This window comes from Macrosteles quadrilineatus, unplaced genomic scaffold, assembly GCF_028750875.1.
Source record: "Macrosteles quadrilineatus isolate MER2022 unplaced genomic scaffold, UCM_ALF_1.0 Scaffold_1__1_contigs__length_201487025, whole genome shotgun sequence".
NCBI lineage: Eukaryota > Metazoa > Arthropoda > Insecta > Hemiptera > Cicadellidae > Macrosteles > Macrosteles quadrilineatus.
Genome location: NW_026542594.1, coordinates 105,812,427 through 105,832,962, shown reverse-complemented (window position 1 = coordinate 105,832,962; position 20,536 = coordinate 105,812,427). Strand labels below are relative to the sequence as shown.

Below are 20,536 nucleotides of genomic sequence, written 5' to 3'. Positions count from 1 at the left end.
GTTTTGTTAAAATAATTTTCATCTCTATATCCCTTAGAGATTTTAGTAAACAACGATATATCATTGCATAGCACTCAAAGGGTTAAGGAAAGGCTGCCCCTATTTGGTCAGATGCTCACATGTAATTTTTCATATATTACAATAGAAAATGTGCGCAGAGAGGTTAGTGTATCGGCGTGAATACCAGCATTGCTCTCAGCTCCACTGTGTTTTGGCACAGCTACCAGTATATTTTTATTTTTAACCAGCTCAGCATCGATCTAGCCTTGCCTATTAATGTTTGTAATATGTATGACACAAATAAGCTATCACTTAAGACTTACTTTATTCTTCTTTTTATTATGAAGCACTAACATTGTTCTGCAAATCTTTGAGTTTAAATTTACTGAGCCTTCAAAAGTGTTTTCATTGCTATTTTCAAGAACAACTTTAAGTTTGGAGTGATCTGATTCATCTTCATACCACAAACATTCACTCTTCTTCAACTCTTCTTCTGGTAATGGCCCACTGTCAAGATTGACTAAGGAACAGAAAAAAAACAGTCAACAAAGTCACACTCACCAATTATATAACTAATTGTAGGATCATGCCAAAATGTAGGAGGTGACAGTCTGGAGGACAACTATTGAATTCACTTTGTTAGCTACATGCGTTGATAACGCCAATCAAAGGTATTTATGTACTTATTTTACTGTACCTTTTTTACTTTCTACTTACTTACTTCTACCTTTTTTACTCTTTCAGCCACAAGAACAATTGAAATCTGTCAAAAATATCATATAACATGGCATTTTATCACTAATAAAACAAACGACCATTTAACAAAGAGATGGAATAAATTTACAGAAACGTACAGTAACCCTGATCTTACTTTATTACAAAACTTATACCTCCAAGGACAAGAACTTACAGGCTTAAGTACAGAGTAAAAACAAATTTTTATTTTAGCCATGAATCTATAGGATAGGTAGTTTTGGATTTTTCTTCCAGGAATTGTTACTGAGGAAGGGGGTAGTTCATAAAATAATTGTATACTAAGATATTTGTAGCTTTTATGTGTCCTTGTACCTGTTGAGGGCCTTAAATGAATCACAGTTAACATTTGGAGTTTTCTGTGATTCGTCCAAGGCTGTGTCAGTCCTTTTGACTATGTCAGTCATGAACTGCTGCTGACCAAATTGAATTTCTGTGGATTTAGGGGCATAGCAGTATGGCACATGAACTATTTGAATCTTATTTCACAAAACGATTCCAAAGAGATAAAGTGTTCGATGAAGACAGAATTGCTCACTTCTCAATTTGGAGGGATGTTCTCTGTGGGTTGCCGCAGGTCTATTTTAGGGCCAGTATTGTTTCCGTTGTTCATTAATGATTTGCCAATCAACATTAACATTCCACTTTATCTTTTTGCAGACAACACAACAGCAATAGTTAAGGGTCAAAACAAACAAATAACAAAAGTAAAGCTTTTAAATACTCTCCACGTAATATCTGATTGGCTTTCCAAAAATTGTCTTTGAATTGCTACAAAACAAAAATCTTAGCTTTCACTTCTAACAATAGAAACACACAAATAAATGAGGAATTCCTCATCCCAAATGTAAAGCTTTGTAAAAATACCCTAGTGGGAACTTTTTAAGAATTAAAGCTAACATCTCAGATATAAAGACAGGTCTTCATGTTTATCATGGTTATTTTTTATCAATTGTTAGGTGGAACATCATCCTTTGGGGTGGAACATCAGTAATTGACAAGATATTTAAATTACAAAAAGAGGCCAGTCCAGCAATATTTAAACTAAAATTAAGAAAATCATGTAAATAACATTTCAAAAATTCTAAATTATTAACTGTACCACCACATTACCTCTTTTATTAATACGTGAGGGGTGTTTTTTGTGAACAAACTAATACGTTATTTCTGGACCGATTTTAACGTTTGAGGTGTTAAATAATTTGTCTCAATTCGTAGTTTTGTATAAAGGTTTTAGAATTTAAAAACTCTTACCCTTAAGGGCACGAGACGCTCTCAAAGGTACCATTTTCCCCATAAGAATTACAGTGAAAACAAATTTTAAAACAAATTTTAAAACAAAAACAGCTGTATATAAAATATTGATGTTTGTAATATTTAGGAGGTTATAGACAAATCTAAACAGTCAATCAATTTTGTTGGAAGAACAGACAATTTCTTGAGTTTAAAAGAGAATATTGAAAACAGGAGGAGGAGACAATTAATAGGAAATCTTATATGTATGAGAAGAGTAGAGGAGAGGCCTGGTCTCATAGTAAGGAATGCAGGTACACAATCACTTGGGGAGATAATTCATTTTTGCCAGTTATGCTAAACAACTTATTAAAAAACCATGAAGAATATACACATCATGTTGTCACAGTGGTAAAGTAAACCTGCCTAAAGTCAGATCAAATAAATACATGCAAGAAATGTTTACTGGTAACAGCTTTAAGTCGGGAAACATTGTAGAAAACATTAAGAAAATAAGGCCGAGTCCAAAATATGCTAAAATATTTTTACAAGAAGCATTTATTATTTCAAAGCGCTATTAAATAGCATGAGTATTTCAATTAGTTACATAAGAATTTAGTCAGGCCTTTTAAACTCATTGAAAATTATGACTGTTACTAGCAGAGTACCCGTCCTTCGTACGGGATTGGCATATAAGTATAAAATGCTTAGGCCTATTGCATTTATAGTCGAAAGCATTGCGTTTGCAATGGGGGAGGACACAGTTTGATAAAATTTCCTTCTTTAAATTTATGGTATACTATAGTATTACACATCTACCTAAGCCATAATATTCTACCACTTCAGCTAAACAATTAGAGAAAAATTAATTATTAAAGATTCGCAAAATATCACAAATTATTCATGAAATAAAAAAAAAATAAATATAAGTGTAAACAATCCAACTTTGACAGTTCTCATTACGTATCACGGTTTTTTGTTGCTGCTTGGTTCAAATTAGCTGTTTTCATAAATAAAAAAATTATAGTGCTGCACCCTGTTGATAAATCTTATAACTTTTACTTTCAATGCTTTTGCATATCATAGAACCAACTTTTTTTAGTTGAAACAGGTGACTAAATTCCTTAATTCCCTTTAAATATGAATACTCATAAGGTTAACATGGGAAACTACAGAGCCACTGGGGTGGAGCACGAAAGGATTTTTGAGATAAGAATATGCCTATATGTTAATCGGGAATGTGAACTATCATCATGCCAAATTTCAGCCCAATCCGTCCAGTAGTTAATGCGTGATTGAACTTCAAACAAACACACAAACTTTCACATTTATAATATTAGTAAGATTTCTGTAGTTTTAAAATAATTTATGTATAATACCGGTACTTGACAATTGCTCGATTTCGAGCAACAGGTACGGTATACTAGAGTCGGGACCACGTAAGTTTGCAGTTAGTGGCAGCCAATCACAAGAAAAGGCTAATGCGACGTTGCCACATCGCCCGTTGACAACACTAATTAAAGTATACTAAGCAGTATTTTCAAATCAGCTGGTATTATCAGATTTGGCAGCGCCGCACGGTTCTCATTGGTTCATTCAAAACCATGTGGTAAATAGGCTCCTCCCTGAACTGCAAACTTACGTGGTCCCGACTGTAGTCTCTTATAATAATACGTGAGGGCCGTTTTTTGTGAACACAACTCCTCCCTTATTTGTGGACCAATTTCAACGTTTTAAGGTGTCAAATAATTTGTCTCAATTCGTAGTTTTGCATAAAGTTTTCAGAATTTAAAAACTCTTTCCCTTAAGGGCACGAGACGCTCTCAAAGGTACCATTTTCCCCATAAGAATTACAGTGAAAACAAATTTAAAAACAAAAACAGCTGTATATAAAAAGAAACTCACCAGCTTTTTGAGAGTAAATATTGATGTTTGTAATATTTAGGAGGTTATAGACAAATCTAAACAGTCAATCAATTTTGTTGGAAGAATAGACAATTTCTTGAGTTTAAAGGAGAATATTGAAAACAGGAGGAGGAGACAATTAATTGGAAATCTTATACGTATGAGAAGCGTAGAGGAGAGGCCTGGTCTCATAGTAAGGAATCCATGTACACAATCACTTGGGGAGATGAATCATTTTTGCCAGTTATGTTAAGCAACTTATTTTGGAAGTAAAAAAAAACATGAAGAATATACACATCATGTTGTCACAGTGGTAAAGTAAACCTACCTAAAGTCAGATCAAATAAATACATGCAAGAAATGTTTACTGGTAACAGCTTTAAGTCGGGAAACATTTGTAGAAAACACTAAAAAAATAAGGCCGGGTCCAAAATACGCTAAAATATTTTTACAAGAAGTGTTTATTATTTAAAAGCGCTATTAAATAGCATGAGTATCTCAATTAGTTACATAAGCATTTAGTCGGGCATTTTAAATTCATCGAAAATTATGACTGTTATTTCTGTAGTTTTAAAATTATTTATGTACAATACCGGTATTTGACAATTAGGGTTAGCACCCCAGCATCTGCTGGTGAGCTTCCTGATGATATTATTCCTTGAAGAGGTAAAGTCTCAGCGAGGAATAATATCATCAGGAAGCTCACCAGCAGATGCTGGGGGCCATTCCATATCAAATCATTAAGGGTCACAACCCGACCATCTCAGATTTTTATAAAATTTTCCACGTTTGTTACCCTGACAAATACAAACACAGAACATTTTTTTGTTTATTTTTATCTCTCCCCGTTTATTTATAATTAATTTTTATAATCTTCCAAAATCTGCATTTTTTTACTTGCGGGGTGATTTTGAAAAATTTACAGATTGAGTTCTATTCATGCTAGAGAAGGTAGAAAGGTCTCATTTTATTCCTGATGTTCAGGGCTTTAATTTGATATGCAACATGACTATATTCTAAAAGATTCCATTTTCCAAGAAAGTTTTAAAAAATGTTCCGTACCGTATTTAAAAAATGTTATTTTTAAAATTCTGAAAAAAATGTATGATGCACTTTACACTATTGACCATAAATGCTGTAAGTTTCATTATGGGACGGACATGGGATCACACCTAAACACTACATCTTCAAAGTAATGTTTCTGATTGAGCATTTATTGCGCATTGGCTGCATAATGCCTAGTTCAGAGAAACGTTTGTATCAAGTGGCCCTACTTATAAACAACTAATACTGTTAATACTGTTCAATGAAATGGCGACCATACATAGTAGGTATTTTAAGCCAAGTATGAATGGAGATAATAATAGGCTCTTATTTACCATATGCTGTAAGTTTCATCATAGAATGGCTTTAAGATTACTATGACATAATCTATATCTATAAAAGAGGAACTATGTATGTGTGTGTGTATATATATATGTATATATGTTATGGACTCCAAAACCGGATATTACTTAAATGGAGCTGTCAAACCATAATATGCTAATGTAATTTCATAAGTATATGATTCTTTCAGTTACTTCATTTGTTTATGTTTATGATCTATTATACTGAGTCTGTTCTAATATTTGTGAAATGCTGTAATAATGTTTTACTGGGAAAAATTTGTTGTAAAAAAATCATTTATAGGTACCGGTATAGGAACTAATTAATCTATATATATAAAATCCAATGTATGTTTGTTTGTATGTTTGTCCTTTATGGACTCCGAAACCGCTTGATAGATTGTAATGAAACTTTCAGGCATTATTAAGCATCTTTCAAGGATGGTTCGAGTGAAGTTTGGTGCGGATCTGTCAAAAGGGCTCTGCCCCGGAGGGTTTTAAGTGGGCCAATGTCAGACTTTTTGATCTACAATGTTTACAAATAAATATAATTTAAAAGCAGATGTTTACTTTCACCAACTGTTTTGTAGGTTTGAATAATTACAACATTCTGTATTAGCATTAGTCATGATTTGAAATAGTGCCACAGTGTTTCTACAGAGTGCAGCACAGAAAACTATTTTACTTTTGAATAAGTCCAAATGTATTAAACCCCAATTGCAGCACACCTGTCCACTTAACAACGTTTAAATTCTCCAATGTTAAATATTAAAACATAAAAACCTTTATCAAAAGTATTATAAACAATAAAAGGGATGACTTTTTAAAATTTATGACAGCAGCTAATTTGAAACCAAAAGGTGAGTGAGCGTAGCGAACGAACATCAACCTGGAGGCGAGTTAGCGTAGCGAACGAGCTAACCTGAAAACAAGTGAGCACAGCGAACGAGCTCCAACCTAAAGGTGAGTGAGCGTAGCGAACGAACTTCAACCGGGACGTGATTGAGCCATGCGAATACTTATGAAGTTAAACGGGGCAAAGCCCGTGGGTACAGCTAGTAATTATTAAAAATAAAACAATGTTTGTTCCTATAAGCCTAAAAGTGCGTTGATGTGTCTCCATTTTTATAAGGTGTCTAGTGAAAATGCTTTGAAATTACTGTATATATATATATATTATTATCTATAATATATATATATATTATTATCTATAATAGGCTGAAATTGTGTACTTATGTTTCATTAAACAGGTAAGAAGACACTGTAGGAATGCAGGGCTACTAACATAAGCATCCTATACATAAACTATTATTTCTTAGCTGTATTAAATATCAAATTTACACTATTTACAAAGAAATATTGGGATGTGAACCCTGCACTTTATTTTCTTAACACATTCACTGCGAGGGGCGGTAATTCCCGCCCCGCTGTACCGGCGCCACTGGGGCGTGGCGGGAAATGTTGTCCTTCACTAATGCAAACAACCTTGTTGCAATGTGAGCCCAGCCATTATCGGGGAACGTTGTAATCGTTACCAGCCTGTAGCTTAGAATTTGAGCTTTTTTCTGATGTAGGTTGGTACTAAAATTGCCCGTAAAATCCCGTCTGGCAATGCTTTTGTCCCGTTTTCGGAGATTTTCTCTATTCGAGCCATATTACAAAGACTCCTTTTGGTTATTGATCCAGGCAGTGCTGCTACCTTTGGGTGTTTCAGTGAACTACGTCCACTATCGGGGTAACGCGGAACAATCGCCACTGCTCTTTTGTGATTAGTCTTACTGAGATATTTCAATACCAATAGCGATCGCTGATTCAGTTAGCACACTGATTGGCAAGCGCCTGTTTAAAAGTTTTCAGCAGCAAACGTGTTAATAAGACTGGAGGAACACAATAGCATTTCACTTGGGGTCAGTGTGTAGGTTCTTCCAGGTGCTGTCTTTGGGTTCAGTATTGCTCTCACGTCACTTTCCATGATCTCTAAGACGTCTAGATGACGTGGGAATGAAAAAGATGCTGCTGGTCCATGTGGGTGCAAAAAGCTGACCTTAACTGAATCTATCACACCATTGGTCATCATATTCACATGCAATGTAGCCCCCACATTTAAACTCACTGAAGGGTACAGCATCTGAATATAAATCTGTTACTCACTCTATTTGGCTATCATTTGAGTTAGAGTATTGTTTTGTGGTAATTTTGTTTCTGGTAAGGGGAAGAAAAGCATTCAATGTTTGAGTGCCAGTGATGGTCCAACACTTATCAAATCTTTCCTTTAGTTGGCATCAAAAGTGTCTCTGAAAAGATATGCCAATGTTTCAGATTTTGGACAAAAGTCACAATCGCTGAAAAAGCAGCTGGGCAAAGGAGGATTACACATCACTCTAGCAATACAGTGGTTATATGTTATTTCTTCTTCAGCCAATTTTTATATCCTGCAACCATCGATCATTAACTTGAAGTTTTGGTGTTTTGTACAGACACAAACACTATTCATAGAGTGCCACTATCCTTATGGAAGCAGTTTTTGACAAATATTCAAAGACATATGATCAGCTGTTGGCTTTTAAATGCAGTAGATAAAGAAATAGCTGATAGCATTATTCCACAGATATTAGAACAGAAACGGTATGGATCATAAACATAATCAAATGACGAAACTAGCTTGAGGTCCGTGACGTAGAAAGTGGTGAAGGAAGTAGTAAAGGTGAGCAGTCTGGAGTGTGGAAACTGTTTATGACGATTAGATTAAGGTATCTGCAATCCTAAAATGCTATGGGAAGGGAGGAAAACAGGTCCGGGACGTAGGAAGTGGTGAAGGAAGTAGTCAAGGCGATCTATCCGTAGTGTGGAAATTGTTTATGACGATTAGATTAAGGAATCTGCAATTCTAAAATGCTATGGAAAGGGAGGGAAACAGGTCCGTGACGTAGGAAGTGGTGAAGGAAGTAATAAAGGCGAGCAGTCCGGAGAGTGGGAACTGTTTATGACGATTAGATTAAGGTATCTACAATTCTAAAATGCTATGGAAAGGGAGGGAAACAGGTCCGTGACGTAGGAAGTGGTAAAGGGAGTAGTAAAGGCGAGTTGTCCGGAGTGTGGAAACTGTTTATGACGATTAGATTAAGGTATCTGCAATCCTAAAATGCTATTGGAAGGGAAGGAAACAGGTCCACGACGTAGGAAGTGCCGAAGTGGTGAAGTAAGTAGTAAAGGTGAGCTGTTCGGGGTGTGGGATCTGTTTATGACCATTATATTAAGGTATTTGCAATCCTATGATGCAAGGGGGATCCTATGATGGGAAGGGAGGGAACCCGGTCCGTGACGTAGGAAGTGGTGAAGGAAGTAGTAAAGGCAAGCATTCCGGACTGTGGGAACTGTTTGTGACGATTAGATTAAGGTATCTGCAATCGTATGATGCTATGGGAAGGGAGGAAAACACGTCCGCGACACCGTAGGAAGTAGTGAAGGAAGTAGTCAAGGCGATTTGTCCGTAGTGTGGAAATTGTTTATGACGATTAGATTAAGGTATCTGGAATTCTAAAATGCTATGGAAAGGGAGGGAAACAGGTCCGTGACGTAGGAAGTGGTGAAGGAAGTAATAAAGGCGAGCAGTCCGGAGTGTGGGGACTGTTTATGACGATTAGATTAAGGTATCTACAATTCTAAAATGCTATGGAAAGGGAGGGAAACAGGTCCGTGACGTAGGAAGTGGTAAAGGAAGTAGTAAAGGCGAGTTGTTCGGAGTGTGGGATCTGTTTATGACCAATAGATGAAGGAATTTGCAATCCAATAATGCTAAGGGAAGGGATGGAAACAGGTCCATGACGTAGGAAGTGGTGAAGGAGGTAGTAAAGGTGAGCAGTCCGGAGTGTGAGAACTTTTTATGACGATAGATTAAGGAATCTGCAATCCTGAAATGCTATAGGAAGGGAGGTAAACAGTTCCGTGACGTAGGAAGTGGTAAAGGAAGTAGTAAAGGCGAGCAGTCCGGAGGGTGGGAACTGTTTATGACGATTAGATTAAGGGATCTGCAATCATAAAATGCTATGGGAAGGGAGGGAAACAGGTCCGGGACGTAGGAAGTGGTGAAGGAAGTAGTCAAGGCGATAGAGCTGTCCGGAGTGTGGGAACTGTGTATGACGATTAGATTAAGATTAAATTATTATGATTAGATTAGATTAAGGTCTCTACAATCTTACAATGCTATGGGAAGAGAGGGAAACAGGTCCGCGATGTAGGAAGAGGTGAAGGAAGTAGTAAGGTGAGCAGTGTGGAGTGTGGGAACTGGAAATCGTTTGTAACAGTTAGATTAATGTATCTGCAATGCTGAAATGCTATGAGAAGGGATCATGGAAGCATGCTCACGACATAGGAAATGGTGAAAGAAGTAGTAAAGGCTAGCAGTGCAAAGTGTGGGGAATGTTTGAGGTAATTAGATTAACGTATCTAAAATACTAAAATCAAATTAATCAGCCTTGACACCTTTAATATGTTTACTATAGATAATAATCTAGTTACGTATGCCAGTAGGTGTCAATTGTAGATAATTATGCTGTACATGTTTTGAGCCTAATACGGCTCATCTTCAGCAGCATTTTTGTATGTAAAAATTTTCACATTGAGATATGATTGTCGACTATTTACAGAAACCACGTATATACACAAACACAGAACCTTTTAGCATGCCATTTACACGTATTTTGTAGCGTACGCTCGTTTAGGTAAAACGTTTACCTTAACGTGCGATAACGTGTTTGTGTATATATGTGGTTCCTGTAAATAGTCGACAACCATCTCTCGATGTAAAAATTTCTACATACAAAAATGCTGCTGAAGATGAGCCGTATTAGGCTCGAAACATGTACAGCATAATTATCTACAATTGACACCTACTGGCATACGTAAGTAGATTATTATCTATAGTAAAAATACTAAAATGCTATGGAAAGTGATAAAAACAGGTCCACGAAATAGGTAGGTAGTGGCTTAGGAAGTAGTAAAGTATTAGCATAGTGTGGGAACCGTCTGTGGCAGTTAGATTAATGTATCTTCAATCCTAAATTGCTATGAGAAGGTAAGGAAACAGGTCTATGACGTAGGAAATGGTGAAGGAAGTCGTAAGGCTAGCAGTGCAGAGTGTGGGAACTGTCTTTAGCAAATACATTAACGTATCTGCAATCCTAAAAAGCTATGGGAAGAGAGGGAAACAGGTCCACGACGTAGGGGGTGGTGATGGAAGTAGTAAAGGTGAGCAGTGTTGAGTGTGGGAATGGATTAATGTATCTGCAATGCTAAAATGCTATGGGAAGAGGCTGTAGACTGTAGGTTAAAATGAATATACTAATAATAATAAAAATAATCTCTTTATTGCTTTTTGACAATAATTGTACTATTGTATAGCAAACGTCAGTCAATACAAAAAATGCAACAAATGAGATAAAATATAATATGTAGCTGTGTAAACTAAGGTCGGAAATTGGGTAGGTATTTATTTATAAAATCTATATATATATTTACTATGTAAAAACAGTAAATGAATAAACTATTAATTAATAACAATAAATAAACTCCTATCAAAAGAAATAACAGTAATTATTTTAATAAACATTGACTAAAATCAGACTAAACCCCTGGGGAAGAAAAATTTTGTAATCAATTCAACTCCAACGGTATTTAGTGAACTCATCCACCCCGTAGAACACAAGATTCATCAACTCTCTCTTCAGTCTTGTTTTGAACAAATGTTAAATATGAAGCACGAATCGATACATGTTTTCGATACATTCAATCGTTTACAATCGAAATTTCCAACTGAGTTGACAACAGCTGATGTTTACTCCATAGAGGCTAAAAACGATTTTTACTCCCTAAAGAGTAAACATGCTACTTTAGACCCGCAACTCATACATTAAAACGACTGTTTTTACTGCAGTATGACAAAAACAATATAATATGAACCCTTGATGACTCCGCTCAATTTTGTGGATGCTTTTGCGAACGCCACCTAGTAAATACCTGAATTGCCTTTAATTCACATACATTGCCAAAACTTTAGATTAAACATACTCCGTGGTTAGTCTATGCCAAAACTTGAACACAGCTCACATCCTCAACTCAACATATTCCTCTACACTTGCATGGCTTTTATTGTATGACACAATTTCCTAACCGATTATCGAAAACTTTTATGCTAATAATCTCACAATCCTCTGTCGTTCTTTCTTGAATGTAATAATAAACGATTATTGAAAGTAGACCATAAAAGGCAAGCGCCAAACCCTACAAAAAATATAAGCTCAGGGCCGGTTTAACCCATACGCGAACTACGCGGCCGCATATGGCGCCACGAAAAAGTGGCGCCGTGGCGCCAACGGAACAATTTTTTTTACGTGAACAACGTAATTTTGTTTATTTTCGCTCAGAGTTCAAGTATACCACAATAAAGGCATTTATTCGGTTTGTACCAACAGCACTTGAAAAATATATTTGTATAGCCTATTTGTACAGCACTACAACTCAAGGACTCAATGCCATTTGCAGTTTCGATTTTGTAGTGAGCTGACGCTCGGCAGCGTACGGCGCGGCGCCTGTGGGTTTCATTTCACGACTCACTCATGCTCGAGATGAGATAAGCAAGCGCGCAGCGCCAATTGTCACAACAAGAAACTTCCCCCTCCCTTCCCTCCCTTCTGACTCTTATCCTAGAGCAGAGCACTACGTTGTATTGCACTCTTTTAGTGTATTAGCGTATTAGCGTGTATCGGTATCGTAATGGCGTTGTTTTGATGATTCATGATTGTTGATAAGTGAATGATTACGAGTGTTTTAAGTTTAATTTATAATTAGCGCATTAAATAAGAAGAAAGTATAAACTGAATAAATGAGTAAAACATCTAGCGAGCCGATACTAAGAAAACAATGGCAGAAAAAAAACGTCTGGCCAAATCAATGAGTAGATTTTTGTTTAAATAATCTGGTGGCGAGTCCAGTCAACCCAAAGAAGTCACGATAGAAGACAGCAATGACGTAGGTATTTATTTATTTATTTTCCAAGGAAAGATTAAGACAAACGGTAAACATTACGTCATTACAGCATTACGGCAAGGCCACACTAAAAAAAAACAGGCCGTAATGCTCGTCTAGCATGACGTCACGATAGAAGACGGCAATGACGTAATGTTTACCGTTTGTGATCAGCTGCTTGTTTTAATCTTTTCATGGAAAACAAAAATATAACCTTAATTACGTCATTGCCGTCTTCTATCGTGACGTCATGATTGATGAGCATTACGGCCTGTTTTTTTAGTGTGGCCTTGATTACGGCCTTTTTTTAGTGTGGCCTTGGTTTTGTAAAGTTTATATGATGAGTAAAAGTGTAAAAATGTTAAATTTATGCAAATAATAAACAGTCTTTTATTGCAAGTATTCTTCTAACCTAAACTTATAAAAAAGTTCTTCCCAAAATTATTGGGGAAAAATTCACAAATACGGTTATGTTATGTTATTGGTTTGGGGGGGGGGGAATCCTAAGTGGCGCTGATTCGAGTGTTCTCTTAGCTCTGAAAAATTCCTAGAACCGGCCCTGTATAAGCTAACCCGATAAGGAATAGTTATCTGTTCCTTTGAAATAGATATATCCCACTGATTTCATAACACAATATTTTCTACAACAGAGCATTAAAACATAGATTTTTGAACAAAAAAATAAAAACGTATCATAAATACCTCATTTTATTCAAACTATAAAAAACTTGCTATGCAGTGGAAAATCTATTTTAAAATCATAAATAATAATGTAAACATTTCATTTTGACAGATTCAGTAAATGCTCATAACACTTTTCCTTTGTAATACAATTTTAATATTAATAGCTGGTTCTTTAAAAGTAGTGTAAAATTACCATATGGTCATACTGTAAACAAATCTGCGTAGTTAACTTTAAAAGCCTCTGGGGCAGAGCCTCAAGGGAATTTACCTAGTTTCTCTTTTGATGGCTCATCTACAGACCAAGACCTTTCCTTAGACACCCCTACCAAGCTTCTACGCCCAGCCAATCTCTCAAATTAGCTGTTACAAATTTTTGTTTTTTTTTAATCAATATTTTTAATATTCTGTGTTTCCTATACTAATTCATTTAGCCCTTTTCCTGTTGAATTTTCTTACTTGTTATGAAATTAGCTTTACTTTGATATGCAACAAGTAAAGGTTTTTTTTATATTAAAAATTCAAAAAAAGTTTTTTTGGAAAATTTGCAAATGCTCATTGTTCTAAATTTTCAAATAGCAACATATGTCAAGTGGCACAACATTTTAGGTTTTTTATTTCCTAACCACTTTGTAATTTACACTTACCGGTAGCCTACTTCGTATCTCTTTTAGTTTTTGTGTAAACAACAAAAAACCTAATTTCCCTATATCAAATGCATGTTATTTGGATTTAACACTAAAGGCCCCATTTCATTTAGTGTTAAACCACTTCAAACCCAAATAACATGCATTTGATATAGAAAAAATTGGATTTTTGTTATTTACACAAAAACTAAAAGAGATACGAAGTAAGTGTAAATTACAAAGTTGTTAGGAATTTAAAAAACCTATAACATGATATGCCACTATGTTATATATTATATGCTACTAAAGTACCCGTGCGGCTCAATGAGCCGCATAGTATGAAACATAACTCCGAGGAAAACGTTATGCCTAAATTAGAGTAATTCTAGTTACATCTTAATTTGGGGAAAGCGACCCTTAGAGTAGTTTAAACACTTGTTAGAAACTAATTTTAAACGCCTCTATTTGCGTTGTAAAAGGTTCACCTACCTACATTATTTCTGCGCTCAGTTTTAACTGATAACTCCTAATGAATGCTAAACGATCTGCTTCAATTCGATTTAACATGTTACAACAAAGTTTTTCCAGAATTGAGAATTAAAGAAAACTGTTGCCTTGCTGATAGCCTGTGTTAAGTAATTTAAGTTTGGGTCATTTTATTTCTTTGATTTGAGACTTCACTCTAAACAAAAGAATTTTCTCCGTAGAGAATTCTGAAAAGGTGGGTGATATCATTTCATGTGGTCCATTTTTTACCCACAAACTCTGGGTTACCAACTGGACAGCCATAATCTGCGTTGAATAATAGGCTAAAACAGCAACACCATTGAAAGATGGTTAACGTATTTTAACGTGTTGTCCGTCAGTCACAGTATATGCCCCGCATCATAACGTTCTCGTTCTCACGTTGTTCAGTGGAATTCCTCTTTTAAAACCTGTACCAAAGTTTTGAAAGTATGGATTCATTTGTCGAAATAGGTTGGATAACTCTTGTAGCTATAACATTTGGATATCAATTTTCATTTTCTCTTTTTGAAAAGCGTATATTATTTGCCTCTCCTGAATCATTAAAATAAACTTGACCGTAACTATTCGATCGTTAAATACATAAACACTAATTCCTTCACTTATGTTTGATCTAATATTGCCACTAAGTTTTTGAAACTTCTGATTTTTGACCTGAAATGTCTGGATTGTGTTGGTGAATTCAGTCCAAAAATAATTTGGTATATAAGTCTGTCAGAGATACGGGCAACACACCTAGAAGTAAACCATCCATTTGCGTTATTCTCAATTGAAGTAGACTTGAGTAATACAGAAAGTTTACAATAAAAACATAAGGTCCGCAAAGATTTGGTATAATCTTACTCCTTGAACTTATCATAGTCAATTCATTATTATAGTTTCTACTAAATGTTTTGAAATTTCTCGATCTGTAAGTGTCAGAAGTAAACAATTCTTGCATGCATTCATTTGATCTGTGATTAGCCAAGTTTACTTTACCAACGTGAAAACACTATGTGCTTCGTATATTTTTCCACTTCCAAAGTAAGTTGCATAGCATAACTGTCAAATATTGTTCATCTCACCAAGTGAATTTGTATCTGGATGGGTATCTGTTAGACCAGGCCTCTCTTTTTCTACTCTCCTCATACACATAAGATATCTTATTATTAATTGTCTCCTCCTCCCGTTTTCAATGTTTCTTCTTTGAACATGAGGCATTTTCTGTTCTTCCAACAAAACTGATAAACTGTTTAACTTGGCCTTAACCTACTGAATATTACAAACAATAATATTTACTCCCAAAAAGCTAATGAGTTTCTTTTCATTAACAGCTGTTTTTTGTTTTTAAATTTGTTCTGTGAATTTCTTATGGGGAAAACCCGACCTTTGAGAGGGTCTCACGCCCTTAAGAGTAGGAATTTTAAAATTGTAAAACCTTATTGCAAAACTACATATTGAGACGAATCTTTTGACACCTTAAACGTTGAAATTGGTCCACAAATAAGGGAGGAGTTGCCTTAACAAAAAACGGCTTCACGTATTATATATCTAATATATAAAATTCTCGTGTCACAGTGTTTGTCTGCAAACTGCTCCGGAACGACTTCACCGATCGTTATGAAATTTGGTGTGTAAATTCTGTAGGTATGCGAATCGGACGTAAACTATTTCCCGTTTCGAAATTCTTAAAAGGGCTCCGCCCCAGTGGCTCTGGAGTTTCCCATGTTAACCTTATGAGAAATGGAATTAATGAATCTTAACAGCTGTTTCAATTAAACAAGTTGGTTCTGTTCTATGATGTTCAATAGAATTAAAGTTACAAGGATTACCAACAGGGTGCAGCACTACTATTTCTTTTACATTTATGACAACAGCTAATTTGCAACCAAAAGGTGAGTGAGCGTAGCGAACGAACTTCAACCTGGAGGCGAGTTAGCGTAGCGGACGAGCTAACCTGAAGGCAAGTGAGCGCAGCGAACGAGCTCCAACCTAAAGGTGAGTGAGCGTAGCGAACGAGCTCCAACCCAAAGGTGAGTGAGCGTAGCGAACGAACTTCAACCAGGACGTGATTGAGCGATGCGAAGTAGCAAACGAGCTAACCTGAAGGCAAGTGAGCGCAGCGAACGAGCTCCAACCTAAAGCCAACCTAAAGGTGAGTGAGCGTAGCGAACGAGCTCCAACCCAAAGGTGAGTGAGCGTAGCGAACGAACTTCAACCAGGACGTGATTGAGCGATGCGAACGAGATCATCTTGGAAATTAAACGTAACGGTACTTTCTTTCCATCGGTCTGTCTTAGGGGAAACCTATAACGGTACTTCAGTATTAAACGGAGGCCACATTTTGTCAGCGCGCTGCGGCGGTTATGTTAGGTTGGGTTATCGTAAATATTATGTGTGTAGGACTTTCCTCGCTTCGTTATGAATCGAACGATACTTTCTATTATGATAACCCAACCTAACATAACCGCCGCAGCGCGCTGACAAAATGTGGCCTCCGTTTAATACTGAAGTACCCCTATAACTTAGGCGATACGAAGTTCGCCGGGTCAGCTAGTATATATATATATATGTTGCTACAGTATTTGAAATTTTTTAACAATGAGCATTTGAAAATTTTTAAAAATAAATTTTTTTGGAATTTTTATTATTTCAAAAAACCGTTACTTGTTGCAATTCACAGTAAAGCTAATTTCATAACGAGTAAGAAAATTCAACCGGAGAAGGGCCAAATGCATTGGTATAGGAAACAAAGAGTATTAAAAAATGTAGATTTTTTTCATAAAACTGCCGCCATTTTGAAACAGGAAAAGATAATTAATTTCTGTTTTCGCCAAAATGTTTGTCTATTAAATACCTTTAAAATGTTGTATAACATGATATAAAAGTGTTAAATTTGAAAATTCCGATATTCGAACTAGTGACCCTCAGTTTTTGGCACACCCTATATTGGAAAAAAGTTTAAAATATTTTTATGTTATTCCTTGGGGTCGATTTAGCGGGAAAATATTTTTTTTTTCATCCTTATACGTTAAGCCGTTTTTTCGTAATTAAATTGAGACACCTCTCGTGGGACACCCTGTATCTTACTAATATTATAAATGTGAAAGTTTGTGTATTTGTTTGTTTGTGTGTTTGAAGTTCAATCACGTATAAACCACTGGACGGATTGGGCTGAAATTTGGCATGATGATAGCTTACATTCCCGATTAACATGTAGGCATATTCTTATCTCAAAAATCCTTTCGGGCTCCGCCCCAGTGGCTCTGTAATTCCCCATGTTAACCTTATGAGTAAACTTATTCATATTTAAAGGGAATTAAAGAATTTAGTCAGCTGTTTCAACTAAAAAAGTTGGTTCTATGATATGGAAAAGTATTAAAAAGTTATAAGATTTACCAACAGGGTGCAGCCCTATATTTTTTTTGCATTTATGAAAACAGCTAATTTGAACTAAGCGCAACAAAAAACTGTGATTTGCAATGAGAACTGTCAAAGTAGGATTGTTTACAGTTATGTTTATGTTTTACATTTCATGAATAATTTGTGATATTTTGCGAATTGTGGATTATTTATTTTTCTCTATTGTTTAAGTGAAGTGGTCGAACATTATGGCTATGGTAGATGTGTAAGGGATCACATCATTTGTCCGAGTTTTCATTTGTCCGAGTTTATTAAATTATTTTAAAAAATATCAAAATATCAAGTGTCCGAGTTTTCAACTGTCCGAGTATGGTTTAAATAATAATAATATTTGGTTAAATCAACTGTCCGAGTTTTCATTTGTCCGAGTTTTTAAATTATTTAAAAAAATATCGAAATATCAACTGTCCGAGTTTTCAACTGTCCGAGTAGGGTCAACATCGAATGTGACACTGCGCACCGAGACTAGCGTGTCTAAGGCGCCTCGTCAGAAGCCGATGTAAACCTCTTCTGCGAAGGAGTCAGGCATTGTGCGAGCCGCAAGAGCCCCTCACGTTGACTTTTTATATTATTTTTATTATAAGACTAATTTTACAATTTTTTATTGTAAAATTAAACTGTCATCACTTATCAGCTAGTTTGGTTGGTTGTGTTAGGTGATAACAGTTTAATTTTATAATTAAAATTGTAAAATTAGTCTTATAATAAAAGTAATATAATTTTCCTTAAGTCGACGTGAGGGGCTCTCGCGGCTCGCACAATGCCTGACTCCTTCGCAGAAGAGGTTTACATCGGCTTCTGACGAGGCGCCTTAGACACGCTAGTCTCGGCGCGCAGTGTCACATTTGATGTTGACCCTACTCGGACAGTTGAAAACTCGGACAGTTGATATTTCGATATTTTTTTAAATAATTTAAAAACTCGGACAAATGAAAACTCGGACAGTTGATTTAACCAAATATTATTATTATTTTTAAACCGTACTCGGACAGTTGAAAACTTGGACACTTGATATTTCGATATTTTTTAAAATAATTTAATAAACTCGGACAAATGAAAACTCGGACAGTTGATTTATCTAATTATTATTAGTTATTTATCAAAACTCGGACAACTGATTTTTCAAATATTTTGTAATTTTTAACAAACTCGGACAGTTGATAACTCGGACAAATGAACCTCACCCATGTGTAATACTATAGAATACTGTAAATTTAAAAAAGCGAATTTTATCAAACTGTGTCCTCCCTTATTGCAAACGCAAAGCTTGAGTATAACTGCAATAAGTATTTTTTACTTGATGTTGATACTGTCGTGTCCGTTGAAGCGTCCTCTATCTTTTGGCATCATCGTTATTATTGCTCGCGGACGTATTTTTCCGCAATACGGCCAGCAATAGGTTTTATCGGGCGCGTGCACTACTTATTGCTGGTTTTACCCCCCCTAAATTACTCCCCAGGTACATAATGTTGATACTGTCGTGTCCGTTGAAGTGTCCTCTATCTGTTGGCATCGTCGTTATTATTGCTCGCGGACGTATTTTTCCGCAATACGGCCGGCAATAGATTTTATCGGGCGCGCACACTACTTATTGTTGAGCTTACCCCCCTTAACTTACTCCCCAGTTACATGATGTTGATACTGTCGTGTCCGTTAAAGTGTCTTCTATCTGTTGACATTATCAGTAATATGTTTCGTGGCCGTATTTTTCCGCAAAACGGCCAGCAATAGATTTTAGCGGGCGCGTGCACTAGTTATTGCCAGGTTCACACCAATAAAGCATTTTAACCTCATCCCACCAGAAAAATGCCCAATCGTATTAACTTACTGTCACATTGCTAGGTTTGAAAATAAAGATTTGTTTTGTGAAATATATAATTTTTTAAATCTAACCTAGGCTAAACTTACCTAACATAGGCTGTATATAAAAAAAATAAAATATGCTAATAAGTTACTTCATTGAAAATGGGTCTGTTTACTCATATACAGGGTTGATAATCATAGCCTTCAGTTTTGAAGATGTAGCCTCTAACCTGAAAGGCAATTATAACATAGGCGAGATAGGCCGTTGCCACCCCCTTACTTACATGATAAAGTAAAATAACAACTGAGTTATAATATAACTTAGCATAGGAATCTTCACAATTGCTATATAAGAGCAAAACATTGTTCAAAGAAAAAAAAACAATCTCTCTTACCTATAAGAGGTTTCATCCCACTATTTTTAGCGATAACTGATTTTATTTTAGGCCTAAATAAAGTGCTGTTATCATTAGGTTCCATCGTACTTCATTCATTCAAAAGAGTGTTGGGTTTTGGGTTGGGTTGGTTTATGTATAATGTAAAAAAAAAATGTAAAATGTAAAATGTAAAAAATGTAATGGTCTGGTCTAGGTCTGGTGTCTGGTCATCATGGAAAACATAACCTCTAACCTCTAGTACCTATTTTTTGTCTTATTGCCGATGCGGTGGCTTGAGACTTTTTTACCCATGAGACCACAATGATCTTTGTGATTGTCAATAGGCAATCATTTTCTTTTCTAACCCATTTTCATCGTCTTACAGTATACAAATTTTGTTTGCCAAAAGTTAACGTTTGCAGGATATATAAACTGGGGAAAGTTAAACTGTTTATTAGTTTATACTTCTTAACAAAAGTTATACTTCTTGAAGTAATCTCTGCAAGATTGGTGCTGGGGCAGTGAAAAAATAGTTCGAGAGTGAAAATAGTTTTGGTTTGGAGTTTGAATATAAATTTTGTGTAAAAAAAATTAAACACATATCTTGTTGTAAATAAAAGTCAATTTATTTTAAGTATTTATTTTCTGCTAAGGCTTTGATTAAATCAGAGCGTTTTAATGATATCAAACATAAAATGTAAGAGCTGCAAAAAAGGTACAGTATTATAGTAAAAACTATTTATAAATGGTTACCAAAAAAATGTATTGTCTGTTAGACCGGGGCCACACTTGTACAGTTCGGCCAAAACTTCTGTGCGCGCGG

At 35.6% G+C, this 20,536-nt stretch overlaps 1 protein-coding gene across 3 annotated transcripts in view; it reads right to left on the bottom strand.

The window, feature by feature from the left end:
- LOC129005598 (DNA-directed RNA polymerase I subunit RPA49-like) overlaps positions 1 to 19,953 on the bottom strand; it is a 107,498-nt gene extending 87,545 nt beyond the window's left edge. For 2 of the 3 annotated variants that reach the window (XM_054434569.1, XM_054434718.1), the window contains exons 1-2: positions 19,732 to 19,953; positions 324 to 520 (exon numbers count right to left, since the gene is read on the bottom strand). In XM_054434569.1, coding sequence (XP_054290544.1) covers positions 324 to 520; positions 19,732 to 19,816 — 282 coding nt within the window. In that variant the 5' untranslated portion in view covers positions 19,817 to 19,953. Of the gene's footprint in view, positions 1 to 323; positions 521 to 19,441; positions 19,465 to 19,731 lie in introns of those variants that run through there. The other variant, XM_054434642.1, reaches the window with a different exon arrangement.
- Between the last annotated feature and the right edge of the window lie 583 nt (positions 19,954 to 20,536).